General features: G+C 37.6%; 2 protein-coding genes across 2 annotated transcripts in view; both read left to right on the forward strand.

Annotated features, from left to right (window-relative positions):
* The window catches only part of LOC143239113 (chondroitin sulfate proteoglycan 4-like), a 121988-nt gene extending 115169 nt beyond the window's left edge, over positions 1–6819 (forward strand). The window contains exons 3-4 of the mRNA XM_076479943.1: positions 4131–4294; positions 5915–6819. Of these exons, the coding sequence (XP_076336058.1) occupies positions 4131–4294; positions 5915–6643 (893 nt within the window). The 3' untranslated portion in view covers positions 6644–6819. The remainder of the gene's footprint in view (positions 1–4130; positions 4295–5914) is intronic.
* A 1171-nt stretch (positions 6820–7990) lies between these two features.
* On the forward strand, positions 7991–18725 carry LOC143239111 (chondroitin sulfate proteoglycan 4-like). Its single transcript, XM_076479942.1, has 2 exons — positions 7991–10355; positions 14119–18725. The coding sequence occupies exons 1-2, from the start codon at positions 7991–7993 to the stop codon at positions 14229–14231; spliced, it is 2478 nt and encodes an 825-aa protein (XP_076336057.1). The 3' UTR covers positions 14232–18725.
* Positions 18726–20428: the final 1703 nt, after the last annotated feature.

Consider the following 20428-nt stretch of genomic DNA (forward strand, 5'->3'; position numbering starts at 1 on the left):
GAGTCAGTTTGATTGATTTCGTAGGTAGAATTGTAACGTAGACTCTTTCTATGTGATTTACAGTAGACAACCAGAGCTAGATTCGAAAAAAAAACCCCAAAAAACGTCGATTTTCACTTCAGTTTCTATATTATTATTATTTTCACTTCAGTTTCTATATTATTATGATTTCAAATAGTGAGATATCATAATGAAATCAAGAGAGAAAACTGAGAAACATTTTATGATTATAATTCTCAGCTGATAGTTGTGAGGTTTTCGTAAGAGATGATATAAACTTTGTTGGAAGCAAAATAATTAAAACTGAAATTCAAGTTTGGCCGACCCTACGTAGAACTTATTTTTTCGTTTGTTTATTTTGAGTTACGCGCAAAGCTACAAGAGGGATATCTGCGCTAACCTTTCTTAGTTTAACAGTGTAAGACTAGAGGAAAGGCAGCTAGTAATCACCACCCACCGCCAACTCTTGGGCTACTCTTTTACCAACGAATTGATTGTCATATTATAACGCCCCCACGGCTGAAAGGGCGAGCATGTTTGATGCGACGGGGATTCGAACCTGCGACCCTCAGATTACGACTCGAGTGCCTTAACCATCTGGCCATGGCGGGCCGTAGTTGTTTTGTTATAATAACAAACTTCTGACGTTCACAACTGTGATGAATTAATTAAGGTAGCGGTGGACAAAATATACGCTGGGTTATGTCCGAAATCGTTGTAAAAAATGAAATATCATATAAAGATTTGTATGTTGTTCTCCGGTTTAACAGCGCTAAGTTTATGGATTTACGACGTCAAAATCCAGAGTTCGATTCTCCACTGTGGAAATAGCAGATAGTACGTTGTAGCTTTACCCTAAAACAAACATTTGTACATGTTTAATGTGTCGAAATCAATAGATTAGACTGAAACAAAACATTGTAAACTTTTACAAGTACACTTGTTGATAGTTCTGTAATTATTAAAGTGTAGACACATCTTAAGTGTTGACGTTTTTAAGAGGGAAATCCCGTAGTAGCTCAGCGGTTACGTCTGAGGAAACGAAATCCATTATTTAATAAATAACCACTTATCTTACTGAATAATAATGGATAATTAATTGTGAGAGTATGTCCCACGTTATCCAAATAACTGTTGAGATTAGTGACAAACAGAGTGCTGTACATCAAAAACAAATAAACGGCTAACATTCTACCACTATATTAGGCCTATTTTATTTATTATATAGTTACTTCGATATTCCAAGAAGCACTTTTGAGTTTTGAATTCATCGGAACTAGTCTGCTGCAGCGAAACTAGCCAGTCAAAGAATATAACAAGATCTATGTCATAGAAAATAACAGTTTAATTATGAAAAGGAATTCATAAATAAGCAACAAACTGTCAAAACAAGTGGAAGAAAACCTCATACGATGAGTCATAGTTGTAAGTGTTCAAGTTATAAACATTTAATGATACAAATAGTGCGGAAACCTAAGTAGTGTGACGTCAGTAACATAAAAATTGTACCGAACATCATTGGACGAATGTGGTCAGGTCAAATTGGTCAAGAAATGAAACATGGTGGAGACTTTATCGTGGTATAAATAGCTTTTGGTGGGATAATTCACGGTCCATAATCTTACTAAAAGGTGAAAGACAGCAAAGGGTTGCACATATCTTAAATAGACCACGTTTACGCTGTGATAAACATTTTATTTCCAAACGTAAATGACTGGTTTCAGGATGAAAGTTTACCAGTTTGTACCCCATTTGACCACTACAATATCTGTAATTAGACCTTGAAACTAGTTTTTTTTAATAGGCTTTCACCACTCTGACATCACTTCAACAACAAAAAAAAGCTTTAATCAACTTTCTTACCGTGTCAATAGTTCTTTCTCTGTTCTTGGTGGACCAACACACACAACATATTGTAATGTAGAGGAAACGAATCTATGATTATTGATAAATACTCGTACATCCAGGCAACAATCTAAATAAACCATGGAATTATTTCTGTTTGTTCCTCAATTGAATCTGCTATTTGTAGACAACGTACATATTTATATCTTATTGAAATATGTGCTCTATCCCCGAGTGTCTCAGCAGTAAGTCTACAAGCTTTAGACGTTAAAAATCATGTTTCGATATCTGTGGTAGACGTAGCACAGATACACAATTGTGTAGGTTATACTTAACAACGAAACTATATTTCATTTCTTTTGCGCACTGTAGACCGATTCAAGTAAGAAGTTGAAGAAAACGTTTATTTTTGTACTTTAAAACGTCCAGTAGAGGGCTAATAAAAGTAGATATTCATAGGTGTTTCCCATATTTTGCCCAACACCTAAATAGATTGTTTTATGTAATAAGATTGTGGACATATTGAGTTTGTCAACATTGCACTTGGATTATCGATTCAATATTTTCATGTAGGATTTGAATAACTTTCTCTGTAAAAGTACTCAACGTTTCTTTTTGTTTATTATTGGGTTTGAATCTTGATATCATTTAGTGATTAGAATGAAGCCAAAGAAACTGTAAGGCTTTCCACAAGTGTGTCTTAAAAAGACGTAACCAGCAGTCAGTCGTGTAACTGACATTTTGTAACTCGATTTCTACCAATCTTCTTGGAACTTTGCCTGTTTCTGTGTAAAGCTGAAATCACGAGTGATAAAATACACGAATATGGTAGAAACGTTAAACACAACTTGAGTGGAAGAATCGCTATATGTTTCCTGAACACGTGCGTTTGAACGTTTTGTGTATATTTAAGTATTAATTAAAAAACAAGTCAATTTATTTTACGATTTATCGCCGATCTATTAGGATCCTGACAAATGTTCAACTTATAAACACGTGCACTAATTTTAATAGGCCCGGCACGACCAAGTGGGTTAAGGCGTTCGACTCGTAATCTGAGGGTTGCGGGTTCGAATCCCCGTCGCACCAAACATGCTCGCCCTTTCAGCCGTTGGGGCGTTATGATGCTACGGTCAATTTCACTAAAAAGAGTAGCCCAAGAGTTGGTATTGGATGGTGATGACTAGCTTGCCTTTCCTCTAATCTTACACTACTAAATTAAGGACGACTAGTGCAGATAGCCCTCGTGTAGCTTTGCGCGAAATTTAAAACAACCAAACAAACAAACGAAAAATGATTCGAATTGCACGGTGAAACAAAGTAAGGGAGACTTTTGTTTAAACGCTCCCTTACATTTCGGTTATTATTTATAATTCAAGGGAAACATTGCAGCACACTTTCTTACATATATTTATAACATTTAAGATAAAAACTGAATAACTAAGTATCTACTTTTAACTTTAATAACAACATATTTTAGCATGTTCTTATTAATACACAAACAAGTTATTTTATTTTTTTGACTAACCGGTCGCTACAACAATATATTTTATTCTGACCCACTATCCGTTTGTAACCCATAGTAGTTAAGGTGTTACATCCTAATGCACAATCTGATAACGACCCTAATATAGTTGTTAAAATGTTACGTCCTGGCCTACTACCTGCTTCTAAACCTAATATAGTTGTAAAAATGTTACGTCCTGGCTCACTACCTGCTTCTAAACCTAATATAGTTGTTAACGTGTTACGTCCTGGCCCACTACCTGCTTCTAAACCTAATATAGTTGTTAAAGTGTTACGTCCTGGCCCACTACCTGCTTCTAAACCTAATATAGTTGTTAAAGTGTTACGTCCTGGCCCACTACCTGCTTCTAAACCTAATATAGTTGTAAAAATGTTACGTCCTGGCCCACTACCTGCTTCTAAACCTAATATAGTTGTTAAAGTGTTACGTCCTGGCCCACTACCTGTTTCTAATCCTAATATAGTTGTTAAAGTGTTACGTCCTGGCCCACTACCTGCTTCTAATCCTAATATAGTTGTTAAAATATTACGTCCTGGCCCACTACCTGCTTCTAAACCTAATATAGTTGTTAAAGTATTAATTCCAAATTCTAGAAACAAGAGTAATCAAACTTTTATCCGAAGATGATACAAAACTGTTCATTTTTTGCAATATTAGTTAAAAGCGTTTTAATCTCTTATTAATATACAGTATTTATTTTAAGGTCAAGATTTAGCATGTGTTTCATTGAAACTTGATTAATTTTAATTTTTCGCAGCATCGTTCTATGGGGCCAGTTACGTCTCCGTTCCACTACAAGATGCTAGTAGCGACACCGACATATTTTTCCGATTCAAAACCCTGCGTGCTGACTCTCTGCTGTTCCTGGCCGCTGGACCTCCAGACTATTGTTTCGTCACTCTTCATGGTGGCGAAATAAAGGTATGTCTGACGAAGAGGAACCATTGTTTTTAATATTTAATAACGGAAAATATTTACAAGTACAGCAGAACTTTGTATATTTACAATATTCATTGTTTCTTTAATTACAAACATTAAAACATTTATTGTTTCTTTAATTACAGACATTAAAACATTTATTGTTTCTTTAATTACAGACATTAAAACATTTATTGTTTATTTAATTACAAACATTAAAACATTGATTCTTTAATTACAGGCATTAATACATTTATTGATTCTTTAACTACAAATACCAAGACATTCATGCTTTCTTTAATTACAAACATTTAAACATTAATTGTTTTTTAATTGCAAACAGCTTTGTTAAAAATTGTATTCGAATACTCGTTTCGTCAGTGGTTGGTTAACCTGCGTTAGTTTTGTTCAAAACTATAGTTACCCGTGTCGTCAGTGGTTGGTTAACGGGCGTCAGTTTTGTTGAAAGCTATAGTTACCCGTGTCGTCAGTGGTTGGTTAACCTGCATTAGTTTTGTTGTGAGCTATAGTTACCCGTGTCGTCAGTGGTTGGTTACACTGTGTTAGTTTTGTTGAAAGCTATAGTTACTCATGTTGTCAGTGGTTGGTTAACCTGCGTTAGTTTTGTTGAAAGCTATAGTTACCCATGTTGTCAGTGGTTGGTTAACCTGCGTTAGTTTTGTTGAAAGCTATAGTTACCCATGTTGTCAGTGGTTGGTTAACCTGCGTTAGTTTTGTTGAAAGCTATAGTTACCCATGTTGTCAGTGGTTGGTTAACCTGCGTTAGTTTTGTTGAAAGCTATAGTTATCCGTGTCGTCAGTGGTTGGTTAACCGACGTTAGTTTTGTTGAAAGATCTAGTTACTCGTGTCGTCAGTGGTTGGTTAACCTGCGTTAGTTTTGTTGAAAGATCTAGTTACCCATGTTGTCAGTGGTTGGTTAACCTGCGTTAGTTCTGTTGAAAGCTATAGTTACCCATGTTGTCAGTGGTTGGTTAACCTGCGTTAGTTTTGTTGAAAGATCTAGTTACTCGTGTCGTCAGTGGTTGGTTAACCTGCGTTAGTTTTGTTGAAAGATCTAGTTACTCGTGTCGTCAGTGGTTGGTTAACCTGCGTTAGTTTTGTTGAAAGATCTAGTTACTCGTGTCGTCACTGCTACCATTATTCAAAAGTCATAGTTATATCTGTCGGACCGTTTGATAAATAAACATACAAAGATGGAACTGCTTTGATTCTTTTATAAGTGATTAGCGTGCAAGATTGTGGATCCGAATATTTAAAGTTCATATCCCGTTACTTCACTCCTACTTTATAAAAATAGCAGTCATATTGTACTGATCAGTTAGACAAGAGTGACCCAAGATGGCTGCTTCCCAATATAAGTATGGTTATACACAAATAGCTTCTGTGTAGCTTTACGTTGAAATTTTATAAGAAGTGTATGCGAGATGCCATCCCTAACGATTTTTAGTATATAATGGACAATACACACGTGTTTTGAGACTATGGCATGGTATTCATAGTTATTGATGGTATTACATCTTTCTCATGTCACATTTCACATCTAAACGTAGGGAGATAGTTTTATTTCTTAATTCTTGAGTGAATAATAAATATTCTTTCAGGTTCGCATTAACTTAGGATCTGGAGAAGAAGAACTGACGTCAGTTCCTGGTCTGAAGCTCAACGACCTCTTGTGGCATGAAATAGAAATACAGAAGATTGGTTCTGAACTGAACTTGAGGATAGATGGAATACACACCACTTACTTAGATATAAAAGGACGCTTTCTTGAGTTGAATGTCAAGTCTGGGATCTTTATTGGAGGGCTGGGCGGTTTCGACGAGTTATTTTTGGGAAATCTTAAAAATTTCCGCGGGTGTTTAGATGAATTTTTCTTTAATAACATGGACATTTTGGGGCTGGCAGTCGATTCCGCAGACGAGTTCAGTGTTCATGGTGTCACGTGGGACTGCAGTGATGAATTTGAAGCGTCTTCTCATCAACCCATCAGTTTTATCGAGAACGAGTCTTTCGTGGCCCTTCCAGCTTTAAGTACCAGAAACGGAGGTTCGGTGTCTTTTGATGTCCGTACACAGTCTGAATTGGCTGTACTGTTTTACAACTCAGGAAATCCTTCAGAAACTGACTTTTTGGCAGTTGAAATTATCGGTGGCAAACTCACTCTATCCGTTAATGAAGGTAACGGCGTGGTTGTGTTGAAGTCAGATAATGCTGTCAATGATGGACATTGGCATCAAGTTGAGACTCAGTTTAGCCCAACGTACGTGGAACTGACCGTAGATGGAGAAAGCAAAAACATTAGGCCCGGGCTTGGAGAAAACAGGTTTTGATTTTACGGATTACCTTTACGTGGGTGGAATTGAACCTAAGAGGAAGACACGCGCTCTGCAACAAGGTTTACAGTCTGTCCTAGCAGGAGGAGCCAACAGCTCTCTAGCCGGGTGCTTAAAAAATATTAAGATCAATAATGAAGTGAGGGGTCACAGAGAGGTAGAGGTCAGCCAGGGTATCCGGTCCGATTGTGTCTGGGAATATCCTTGTCTTCAGAAACCCTGCATCGAGGAAGGAGTGTGTTTCCAGGAAGGTTTGGATAGGTTTCGCTGCACCTGTGAAAGTTCTGTATGTGTTCGTAGTAACTTCAGTTCAGGTTACAGGCATTTTACCAAATCTTCACTTCCCTTGGACGTGGAAATATTAGCCCTCAACCCACTGGAAGTTTCTGAGGGAGGAAACGATTTGATAACATCGAAACACATCAGTATCGTGCTAGACTATCAAAAGTACGGAGTGAGAGAATCTGGCGTTTTGTTTCATATAGTGGAGTCGCCTAAACACGGAACATTAGAAATCGAAATCTGGAATAAAATAGCGGACAATATCTTTACCCTGTTGGATCTGTACACTGATAAAGTCCGATACACACACGATGGATCTGAAAACCATAATGACGAGTTTGTCACAGAGCTTGAATTCCGAGCACGTAATTACCGTTTGCCACCGTTCTTAGAAGAACGTCACAGATTTGTGTTTCACATTAAAGTGTCTCCTGTCAATGATCCTCCTCAATTGATACTCCCTCCTAGTAAAGTACTGAGGCTTGCCAAGCACACTAAGATAGCCTTGACCTCAGACGTATTACATACGGAAGATCCTGATAACGAGGCTAGCTCATTAGTTTATTCGGTACTAAGTATAAGGACAGATAATGAAGGTTTTGTTGAAAATATTCGAGACCCAGGAAAACCTGTGGACACTTTTACACAGGAGGAAATAAACAACAAACAGATCAACTACGTCCATCGAGGGCCAGCGAATACTCGTATTGCCATGAGGGTATCTGACGGGATCGAAACAGGGCAGCCTATGGTTCTGAGGGTAGCAACGTTTGACTTGATGTTGATACTGATAAACAATACTGGAATAGTGCTTCCTTACAATTCATACGCTGTTATCACCAATAGTAACTTGACTTTCGCTACAAATTCCCCAGACCAAGACCTGGAGATTCGTTACGACGTAACAAGACTACCACAACATGGTAATATTCAGAAACGAAGAAACAGTGGGCGTTGGCGGCCGGTGAACCACTTCACTCAGAGACAGGTAAACAAACTGAAGGTTAGATACGTGCACACTTCAGGAAAACCTTCCCAAGATGAATTTAAGTTTTCAGTGTCATGCATGGATATAAAATGTCCACAATTTATGATTTTCGTATCCTCTTTATTACGGTGTCTCTGATTGAAGTTAGTAATAACAACCTAGTACTAAATAAAACAACCGAAGACACCCTTACTTCGGATCACTTACAGTATCAAACTTCACCTGTTGAAACTCCCACAATTAAGATACATTATACAATCTTATCTCTTCCATCTTATGGCCATCTTTTTCTTACCAAACCTGGAGTGAAAGAACCATGGAAGCTAAAGATGGGTTCTGTCTTCACTCAAGAAGATATTGGAAACAAGTTTATCAAATATAAGTTGCTTCGGAAATCTTACTCAGCTATTAATGATACGTTTTACTTTAAAGTAGCCTCGACTGGAGTCGCCACCAAACCACAAGTTTTCTCTGTCATCCACATTCCAGTCGTCACTGGTGCCATGATCGAGGTTGAAAAACTACATGTTCTAGAAGGTGGACAGACAGAGGTTAACAAGGGATGCCTGTACGTGAAAACTCCGACAACAGAAACGATCATTTTCAATGTTACGGATCAGCCTCAACACGGTGTATTAAGACTAATGAACTCCGCTCTCACGGGTATCGAAAAGGATTATCCGGTCTCGTTTTCAAACAAAGACATTGAAGAAAAACGATTGTTGTATATCCACGATGATTCGGAACACAATAAAGACAAGATTCGATTTACCGCATTCGCTGAAGACTCGGATGATGATTTTGTGTATTATGGAACTCTTCACATTGGAGTGACCATGGAGAATGATAACCCACCAGTTCGTAGTGTTGATAAAATATTTTTCGTTCAAATTAACGGCGAAAGAAAACTTACCTCCAAAGACCTGAGATATGATGACCTGGATATTGATTCCAAACCCACCGATATTCAGTACACTCGTAGAGGTATTCCAAATGGTGCCCTTTTCCATACGGACTCGCTAGATACTCAGGTTTTCCAGTTCACCCAAGATGACTTGGATGAGGAAAGATTACTGTTCCGACATAATGGACCATCTTATGGTAAAGCCGTGCTGTGGATCACAGACGGGCAGTTTTACGTCACAGGGATATTAGAAATACAAGCATCAGATCCATTCATCAACGTTACAAGAAATACAGGTTTAATAGTGCAGAGAGGCGACACTGGATGTATAACAACAGGGAATCTCAGCGTAGAAACAAACGTTGGCTTAAGCATGAACGACCTCACTTTCAAAGTGGTTTCTCGGCCACGTTACGGGGAACTTACGATTAATGGAAATGTAGTTCATCAGTTCCGATACAGAGATTTAGAACTAAGCCTACTTGAGTATGAGAATGACAACAATCCGAGCTTTTCCGATTCATTCCAGTTCTTGGCATTTGTGGAGGAGGTCAGTGTAGATGGGATATTCAATATTCAAGTCTTTCCAGAAAGCTTTTGGGAGTCACTCCAGGTGTTAAGCAACAAGACAATCTATGTGGACGAGGGTAAAGCCGAGGTCATTGACCCGGCGTCGCTGAACATCGCCCACACTAATATTAATCCAGCTAACATATCTTACATTATCACGTTGGGTCCCCAGATGGGATACATTCGCGTTAACGAAAACAGCACGCACCATAATATGAAAACTAGTAACAAGACGTCCATCAGAAGGTTCACTCAAGCTCTGATAAATGAAGGAGTCATTGAGTACGTACAGACGAAAAGCAACGTCTCGTATGATTATTTTATATTTGATGTTACAAACGGAATAACAACCATGAGAGGTCTTCAGTTTACTATCAGTATTATATCCAATGTGATTCTTCTTCGGACTCGAAACATTACCGTTGTAGAAGGTGGAGAAACATCTCTGACGCTCGGGGAAGTGAATGTAGCCAATCCTTATTACAACGATTGGATATCGGAATACTTAGTCATAGAAGAACCCAAACATGGCTACCTTACAAACAGTAAACTACCCGGTAGCAAGCTATTAACGTTCTCGCTGTTCCAATTAAAAAGCGGACTGATACATTACACTCACGACGGGACCGAAACAACAAGAGACTGGTTTACTGTGGTTGCTAAGGCTGCGACCTTACACAAGGAGAGTGCCCCCAGTAGTATTCACGTCACGATAACCCCCGTAAATGACGAGACTCCCCACCTTATCAACAATACAGGATTGGAGGTTTGGGAGGGTTCCTTAGCAACCATCACTAATCACCATCTTGCTGCTGGGGACGACGACTCAGGGCCTAATGACATCGTGTTTGACATTTCTGCTCTAAGTAATGGATATGTCGCTTTGAAGAATGACACCAAAACACCGATTGAAAAATTCTCTCAAGATGACATCAATAGAGGGTTGGTTATCTTCGTTCATACAGGTATGTTGTATTTATTATTCATAGGTACTATTTAATGTTGGTAGATAGTGTGTAGTTAGTATTGGTAGGTTCTGTTCAGTATTGGTTGGTAGTATTTAATGTTGGTAGATAGGGTGTAGTACTGGTAGGTTCTATTCAGTATTGGTTGGTAGTATTTAGTATTGGTTGGTAGTATTTAATGTTGGTAGATAGAGTGTAGTATTGGTAGGTTCTGTTCAGTATTGGTAGGTAGTATTTAGTATTGGTTGGTAGTATTTAATGTTGGTAGATAGAGTGTAGTATTGGTAGGTTCTGTTCAGTATTGGTTGGTAGTATTTAGTATTGGTAGATAGAGTGTAGTATTGGTAGGTTCTGTTCAGTATTGGTTGGTAGTATTTAATGTTGGTAGATAGAGTGTAGTATTGCTAGGTAGTATTTAGTACTTGTGGGTAATATTTAGTATTTATAGGTAATATTTAGTATTTGTAGGTAGTATTCAGTATTATTAGATAGAATTTAGTATTTGTAGGTAATATTTAGTATTTGTTGGTAGATTTCAGTATTTGCAGGTGGTATTTAATGTTGGTAGGTATAGTTTAGTATTAGTAGGTGGTATTTAGTATTAGTAGGTAGTATTTAGTATTTGTAGACAGTATTCAGAATACTTGTATATGTGTAAACTGTTTGAAATGTTATCATTTCTTTTTTGTAATACTTCACACTTAAAAACTTTTGGTATCTTAATCGTTCTTACAAAAATATAAAAAAACCTTTAGGGTCGAAAAATAGATAACAACAGTTTTATTACTACAACACATAATTACTGGTGAACAAGTTTATATACGTAAAAAAAATATCGTTCTCTAGTGGCTCAGTGTTAAGCCTGAAAGACTTACGACGCTAAAAACAGATAGCCAATATGTAGCTTTTGCCCTTAACAACAAATTAACAAAGTAAAAACAAGGGGAAAAAATTAGAATTGTAGTAGTTACAGAAACCTGGAGAAGCTATTCTCGTAAGATGAACAGAACCTATAAACCTCGGTTAGAAAACAGTGTAAGTTTACGTAAGGAGATGGAGCTCTGGTTATTGACGGTTAAATATATCTGAATTAAGCTTATTTAAAAACCTAACATATAACCAGTTTTACTGGAAATGACAAAGTTTCTAACAAACTAGGACTAGCCTTACTGAAAGAAATATTGTTTGTTCCGCTAATGTTTGTTAATTATTGCGTTAATGAATACATAGGATTTATATTGCCTGTCACAGTCGTGTGGAGTCATGCAGTATTAGCCAGTCGACTACCGACGATCATAATGAATATTCTGGTGTGCTCCAGTTTTAAAATACAATTTTTCGTTTTCTGGTAAAAAGTACACACGTTTAACAGCAACAAACGTGAATGAAGTTAATTATGAACATTTTGATGGCCCGAGGGTCGCGGGTTCGAATCCCCGTCACACCAAACTTGCTCGCCCTGTCAGCCGTGCGGGAGTTATAATGTGACGGTCAATCCCACTATTCGTTGGTAAAAGAGTAGCCCAAGAGTTAGCGGTGGGTGGTAATTACTACTGCTGCCTTCCTTCTAGTCTTACACTGCTAAATTAGGGATGGCTAGCGCAAATAGCCCTCGTGTAGCTTTGCTCGAAATTCAAAAACAAAACTAAAACCTAATTAATAAACGTCTTGTTCATATAAAAATTTGCATAGGTTTTACAAATATTTCGTAAAAATACATCGAAAAGTATTTAATAACCACATTTACTCTTTATTTATAAAAATTGTTTTGACTTTGATACAGGACTGTATGAAGGTTATTTAGTCCCCCGCTGGAACCCGGAGATTAACAGAGGGTAGAAAGCCCATTGAATAGTCTTACGCTAAACAATACAAAATGTTATATGTCACCTAGTGTATATAGATGGCCTTAAGCCTAGATGTATACAGTTGGTAGTTTGCAGCTACTAATGTCGATCTGGCGTGTTGTTGCTTTGGAAGACTTTATGATTCATATATATTACCAGGCTTATGAAAGTAATCTGTACGTGATGGGCCGGTTTCCATTTTAACTGTAATTATTCTGATTATTTATCGAACCATTCTTTAATTCGTATAATTGTTATTTTGTATTGCCCATTACTGGACGGTTTCGACACTGACAGTGGCTGCACCAGAGATATCCTGTTCTTAACCAAAGAAACACTGTAGTCTTCTTATGTCTATAATTGGTGTGAAATTAGGAATGGCCAGCGCAGGTAGCGCTCGTGTAACTTTGCGCGAAATTCAGAACAAACAACAATATTCCCCATGAATGATGCCAAACTTTGGATACTGTATACATCAAATGTCCGAATTACATTCTGAGTCATTGCCTAAATTATAAGTGTCTTTGATGGTCATCGTTTCGGACCTCGGAATCAAACTTGTGTATGACGTCCACTAACTTTTGCACGTGCTGCGCAGTACAGAATTGGTGTGAATGAGACGTACCGTGACCCCAGGGACACAAATACTTGTCTGAAGTACTGGCGGGGAACGAATTCTTTGCATCATACATGATACCAAACTTTGTGGAACTTCGTGTCACTTGCTGCAGTCGTTTCCTTTCGCGCTAAACTTTCGAAATTTTCAACGTGTTGGAGTGTGTTTAGTTGGTTTATCAGTTTCAGCTACGTAGGATGTATATAATATTAGTATTTGTGTTCATTTTTTTATGTTTTATATGTTTGCATCACAGAAATGAAAGGTTTAAGTAGTTCTAAATGAGGCAAAAGATACATGTTGAGGCTTCAGTATAAGCAACAGACGATCTTTGTGAGCCAATGGCCAGCGCCATACTTAAACATTATCCTAGTTTTATCGATCTGCTAGTGATGAATACATACTGAATACTGAAGTTGTGTAAAGGTAGCGCTCTCATTAGAAAATTGATACAGAGAGAAAAATAATAATTTAAACCGAGCAAAACTTCTTTATTGGGCTTAAAAATCAGAAGAATATGACAACAACCAATTTTATTACTTTACATACCGTATTGTAGTTTCATTACAGGCGAATTAACTTCATTAATAAATATTTAATATTTTAATCTAAACATACGATACCTTGTAACCTGAGAGACTTCGAAAGGGAACCCTCTAGTTCACGGGGTATCATATTTTTCGTGCTAAGTTGAACTCTTGAACTTATGTGTCGTTCTAACACTTTGAATAATTTCTCAATTTGTCACTCGTAAACAACATATGGGCCCGGCATGGCCTAGTGCGTAAGGCGTGCGACTCGTAATCCGAGGGTCGCGAGTTCGCGCCTGCTTCACGCCAAACATGCTCGCCCTCCCAGCCGTGGGGGGCGTAAAAATGTTACAGTCAATCCCACTATTCGTTGGTAAAAGAGTAGCCCAAGAGTTGGCGGTGAGTGGTGATGACTAGCTGCCTTCCCTCTGGTCTTACACTGCTAAATTAGGGACGGCTCGGTGCAGTGGGCTAACAACCTGCTCACTTAAATACTTGTTGAAGAATCCGCAAGCGATTGCGGCCCTATGTTCCTAGATGGAATCTAATGGTGATAACTAACTAACTAAACAACATATGTGTCTTGTAGGCCTTTATTATTTAACAACAATATGTACGTCTGGACTAGAACGTTAAGTAAACGAAAGCACATTCTTTTATGTAAAAACGTATGTTTAAGATTACAAAGAACCAATGAGAGCGAATGGTAACTCCATAACTGAAATCTTCTTTACTTCTGTGTGCATGAAAATGTTTATTTTTATCTATAGGTGAGAGCGCCGGAGGGTTCCGGATCCAGGTTAGTGACGGGTTTAATAAAGATTCTCCCCCACGTGTTCACAGTTACTGCCAGGGAGCTGAAGCTAATTCTGGAAGTGAATGAGAAGTTGAGAGTGCTTCCTCGGATGCAGCAGTCAGTAACAAAGGACCATCTATCAGTGACCACCAATGATAAAGATTCGGACAGAGAAATCGTGTATCACGTAAGAAAAGAGCCAGAAAAGGGCCGCATCCTGCTCGAAAACCCTGGTGGGGCCTTGTCTCCTGTGACTCAATTTACCCAGGGCCAAATCGACAAAAATATGTTACTGTACGAGCACATGAAACCCATGAAGAGCTTTGCTACAACGGACACTATAATATTCGACATTGAAACCCAACATGCCGACCCTCTGAAGGGCGTAGCTTTTAATATAGAAATTTCAGTGGAGAATCTGGGAATTGGAAACCTGGAAGGAAGAATTCAGCTCAACCCTTTGGACGTTCTGGAAGGAGGTAATTCTTCGGTAGGACCAGAACACATTGATCTGTCGCGGCTTTTATCTGCATGGCAAGGTAAAGAGGACTTGGCGAGTAAGCTTGAAATCATTGTAGAAGCGTTTCCTACCCACGGGTGGGTGTCATTAGACAATGAAAATATTTCTGAGAGCCATCAAGTCCGATTTAATCGCACAGATGTTAGGGACAGACTGTTGGTTTACCACCACGACGATTCTGACACTTTTAGTGATGTTCTCACGTTGGGTTTCTACATTTCGGGCGATGAGGCGTTTCCTCATATCTTACTTTACAACGGAACTCTTCACATTAACGTTACTTACGTTAACGATCAGCCCTTTGAACTAATGACGAAGACTCCAAAATTGACGTCGTTCAAGGTCAGAAGATGGTGATTTCTTCAGATGACCTGTACACCAAAGATTTAGATGGCGTTCCTAAAGACATTATCTACGAGATAATAAGTAACGCTACTAATGGTTTTGTGGTCAAGAAAGAAAATGAAACGCACCTGGTCCAGAGTTTTACGCAGGAAGACCTTGATAATGGTCTGCTGTCCTTCGTCCATGATGGGAGTAAAAGACCAGGAACGTTTCACTTCAAAGTAAGTGATGGGAAACATAAACCTGTTTACAAAGCTTTCAACATCATAGTGGTGCCTCTGTCCCTTACCCTGGTTAACAAAACAATGTTAGAACTTCTACAGGGGACAACAACAGTAACAATTAAACCGAAAAATCTTGGAGCTTCTACTAATGGCGATTCTGAAAGCATACTGTATAAAGTGACCAAGGAACCAACGTACGGTCGTACTTTCATTGGAGAGCAAATTATAAGTCAGTTCAAGCAAAAAGACATCAATAACGGTTCAGTTTATTATATGCAATTGGACATGACAGTCTCTCAGGATTACTTCGTTGTGACAGTGACCTACGGCGAAAATATTCTGTCGGATCAGATAATAAACATTACAGTTGTGCCACTAGTTAAACAAGGGCCTTTCGAAGTTCGCTGTGGGGACTCTGCGGTATTAACCTTAGGTGCACTAGATGCGTCCAAGTTAGCAGAGCAGACAGACAGCGATCCAGTGTACTCCATAACAAAACAGCCTAAATATGGATACTTACAGAAAGTTGCTACTCCGAGAGTTAGACGCGAAGCCGAAGTCCTAAATAGGTTTACTCATCACGACATTATTCAGAAAGTAATCATTTACAACAGTAAGGACATTGAGGTTCGAGGCTCTGTCGCCGATAGAGTTGAATACGTGTTAACGGCTCCAGGAGTGCAGCCTGCCCTTGGAAGATTCGTTGTCATCTTACAGCCTAAGATCCCGTCGTCTTCGGTGCAATCAACCAGCGATGTACCAGTGTCATCGAGTGTACAACCACATGGCCTAGACGAAACGACTCTGGAACCGGCTGTAGACGACAGAGAGCAAGAACTGGAAGATGATGTTCATACGCCTCCGATCAGCGATGACCACTTGCTGGTCATTTGTTTAGTAGTTGGACTGGTAGTTTTGACGCTAGCTATCGTGTTGATCATCAAATATCTTGCAGCGCGACAAAGGTCCAAGCGGTCAGCAAGGGGTCATATAGACGGAAAGGTTCCTGGATCCCAGACAGCGCAGACAGATCTGAATCCAGAGCGTTTTCCATCAAATGTAAGTGCATCTTTGTCGGACGAACTTCCTCCCCCTGTGCCCCCTACATCTCCGTCCAGTCTTGGCAGTAGCTGTCGTGTTACTCCTAAGCGAGGGGTCAAAGTTGAGAAGTCGAAACATAATGATATGGACCCCACACCACCTCCTCCTCCCTATGGTATCGAGGGCAGTGAGTGGACAGAAGTAAGCCCGACCGTGCCTACCTGTAAGGTCACACCTCTAACGAAACCAGACAAGCCGGAGGTGAACGAAACGACTTTAAATGCACCTTATAATGGAAAGGATTCTTCTGAACCAAGTGAGAATAAAGAATGGAGTCAGTACGAAGACAACAGTATACGTTACGGGGCTTCAAATAATCCCGTATTAAGAAAAAACCAGTACTGGGTCTAAAATGAATAACCTACACAAGAGAAAAAACAACAGATTGATGCCACCATTCTGATTCAAGATTAAAAGATCGGGTTGTAGAATTCTGAGAGGACATTTTGTGAGTTTAAAGATCAACCTGATGCATCTGTCACAGAGATATTAATACCTTTGTTAATATCCAACGAGAAGCAGTAAACGGCAAAACAAGGTATTCTGTAATAAAGCGTGTTTAAAGAAATGTTTGTTGCACGCTCAGACACGTGTCCCTCTTCTTCGTGAGAAAGAAGAAATCGTTTTTTGCGTCATTATTATCGAGAATATAAAGAGTAGAATAAACATGAAACAAGTTATTGGCAGTGTCGTCTACAAGTGTTATATCTTATTAGTAGCCGTATCTCTATCTATACATGGACCACGATCAGTGATAGCAGAAAAGAAAAGATGGATTGAAATTTCTTTATATGTTGAATATCAATAATCATTGTTTAAATGACTAATAGTCAAATGTTTCAAGTTTCGTTCAAATAATTTTAAAATCTGATCCGTTAAGGTCTCGAAAATATTGTTTACTCCTCTTTAAGAGCTAAGCCTAATCTGCTACGAGTACGAAGAATTACAAAAAAGGCCACTAACAACATGTAATATTTAGTTTCGTTTTTGTGGATAATTAGGAAAGTTGAAAAGTATTTTGTCAGCATCTGTTTTTAAATTGTGTGCATCTTTCCATAGGGTAGGTCTTATGTAAAGTAATGCAATTAAATTATATGATAAAAAATATCATGCTTCATATACTATATAGGAAAATTACATAATCAATATTATATATAAAATTTCAAAAAAAGCATTAATATTTCTAGTATATGGATTATGGAACAATTATTAGAAATCTGATATTTTACAATAGCCCTCAGTGACTCAGGGATAAATATGAGGGCTTATAACGTTAAACTTCTGGTTTCGGTACCTTCGGTGGGAGAAAGTACAGTTAGCCTATTTTGTGGCTTTGCGCTCAACAATAAACTAGTTATGCAGCACCATCTATGTATTTTTTATTCTCAGCTTCTGGAGTTAAAATCCTAAACAGAAAAAAAATAATTGTTTTAAGCTTCATAAATATGTAATTTTTCATTCTATGATTGGTCAGTATCATTTTTGTGAAAGTTGGAGGTGAATCAAATCTACTTTGTTCGTTGCAAATTTCAAATTCAGGGTTTGATTCTCCCTGTGAGACACAGCGCAGATAGCTTAAAATTTGTGCCAAAACGACATGGTTACTGTATCTGCGAGGTGAGTGAAGTGTATAAACATTAGCAGTAACAGTTATTTACATGTTATTTTCGGTTTACATATTACTGTAGTTATAAACATTATTTCAGCGTACAATTTTCTGTTTGTAATGAAACATAGATGTTTTTAAAAAAGATATTTTATATTGTGAGATGAATTTCTATGTAGGCTGAAAAGAACAGTCGGTAATATACTGAGTTTTGTTTTGTTAGTACTCAAATTTTAATATGTAAATTTAAGTTTTATATTTTTGAACATTACACGTTTACGTCAGATAATTTTACTTTTTTAAAGGTTTATCGCATATGTATCCTTGATACTAATTGTTTAGACTAAAAACTGAGCTTACCTTTACAATGTCTTCCGATGTAATAGTTTGTTACACATGAAAAAATCTGTTTAAATTCATGCCGTTTGTCTTGTATTACTCTTATTTTATTACTTTGTAGATTAATTTAACATTAACTAAGATGAGCTTCTAATTTGTGACGTGTATCTGTTACAATTTGTAAAACTCGTGTATTACTTTTCTGATAACGCGTTTTCTTGGTACTGTGACATCTAGTGGATAATTTTGTAAACAATGCAATTTTAAATTTAATATGTTTTTTTTACAGTTATGCCTTGGTTCAGTAGAGATTAACATTCATCCGAGTTTCGTACCGGTGAGTAAAATTGGTTCAGTACAGATATGTTCTGTATAAACGTTTCAGCGAGTCGGAACTGTCCTACCAGTTGACTGTTATTTAGATGAAAATAAATGGACATAACACCAATTTCCCAGTCTTGTGTTGGAAACTTTCACATTTTTACGATCACACAAATGTTTATAACGTCCCAGCATGTCTTGTTGTACTCGACCTCGAATCATTAGTTTTTTTTATACGCGTGTTGAAATCAAAGCTTCTTGGTCGTGATTCGATTTAATTATTTCGTCCATAAATCTTAGAAACTGTATTTTATAATAACTGAACTGAATGTGATTGGTTTACTTGTTTCGCTTGCTAAATGGTGGATGGCATTACAAACAATAACAAAAAAAAACGAAACATAAAAACGTCAACACAGTTCGAAATAGCTAGAAGAGCTATAATACAAGTATACAGATACACAGTTGTAGAGAGCCTGTATTATAATACAAGTATACAGTTGTAGAGAGCCTGTATTATAATACAAGTATACAGTTACACAGTTGTAGAGAGCCTGTATTAGGGTACAAGTATACAGTTGTGGAGAGCCTGTATTAGAGTACCAGTTTTGTACAGCTGAGAAAAATGCATCTATAAACATCTGTGTATCAGTTTATTGTAATATTTATGATAAGAGATTCTGTAAACAGATGTTTATAATATAGGTGGAGTTATGTAGTGTTTGTGGGACGTAATACAGGTGTGGAAATATGTAAACAGCTATTAGCAAGCTAGTTTGTATTCAGTGTGTAATTCTGTAAATCGTGTCCTTCGAATAGAAGGTTATCTTTATAGAGCAGTGTGGACAACTGGGGAGAAGAAGGGGTGGTGTCTACAGATAATATCATACAAATGGAGAGGGGGTGGTGTCTACAGATAATATACAAATGGAGAGGGGGTGGAATCTACAGATAATATCATATAAATGGAGAGGAGGTGGAATCTACAGATACAAATAACACAGTTGAAAAGAATATGCCGTTAGATAATATAGACAACTGTTGAGAGGTTACCAACTGAAACACCTCAGTATCAGGGACAGTGTACTTAAAGACAACAGCATCAATGGGAATGATGGTACTTATATAGAGGAAGGGCTCATGAGTAACTGTAGACATAATTCTATAAAACGTCTAGTAATATTTTTACAAACATCTCGGACCCAGCTACTAGTAGTACACGTTCTAAGGTGTATCTGAAGTACCAATAGAACACGTTCTATGGTGTACCTGAAGTACCAATAGTAGTGTTTCTACGGTGTGCCCGAAGTACCAGTAGAACTTTTCCTACGGTGTACCCAAAGTACCAGTAGAGCACTTTCTGTGGTGTAGCTGAAGTACCAGTAGTACTTTTTCTACGGTGTACCCAAAGTACCAGTAGAACACTTCCTACGGTGTACCTGAAGTACCAGTAGTATACTTTTTGTACAGTGAATCTCAAGTAACTTTTTTAAAATTAATAATTTATTTTATTTTCACATAGTTCATTAAGTTATTGTACCTTTATTTTACGTAATTAAAAACTAATTTTAGTAATGATGAATCTTGGAAATAAATCTCTCTCTCTTTCTTTATATATATATATACATACCCATAAACTTATATTTATTATAGTAAAATATATTATCTAGAGATATAATGTGAAATATAGATGTTTCCATAATTTATATGGTTGAGGTTTTATAAGAGACGGGATTGTACATGGGAGATTTCAGATTTGTTTGTGTTTCTCTCTATATATATATTTTAATTTCAATATGAAAATAGGGGAATCTACGTGTTGACTTAC

Source organism: Tachypleus tridentatus, chromosome 13, assembly GCF_004210375.1.
Source record: "Tachypleus tridentatus isolate NWPU-2018 chromosome 13, ASM421037v1, whole genome shotgun sequence".
NCBI lineage: Eukaryota > Metazoa > Arthropoda > Merostomata > Xiphosura > Limulidae > Tachypleus > Tachypleus tridentatus.

Bases quoted from the DNA above. Each gene is read 5' to 3' on its own strand.
- LOC143239111 (XM_076479942.1), top strand. From the start codon at position 7,991: ATGCATGGATATAAAATGTCCACAATTTATGATTTTCGTATCCTCTTT. The intron at 10,356-14,118 runs GTATGTTGTATT...TTTTATCTATAG, and splicing joins GGTTATCTTCGTTCATACAG to GTGAGAGCGCCGGAGGGTTC.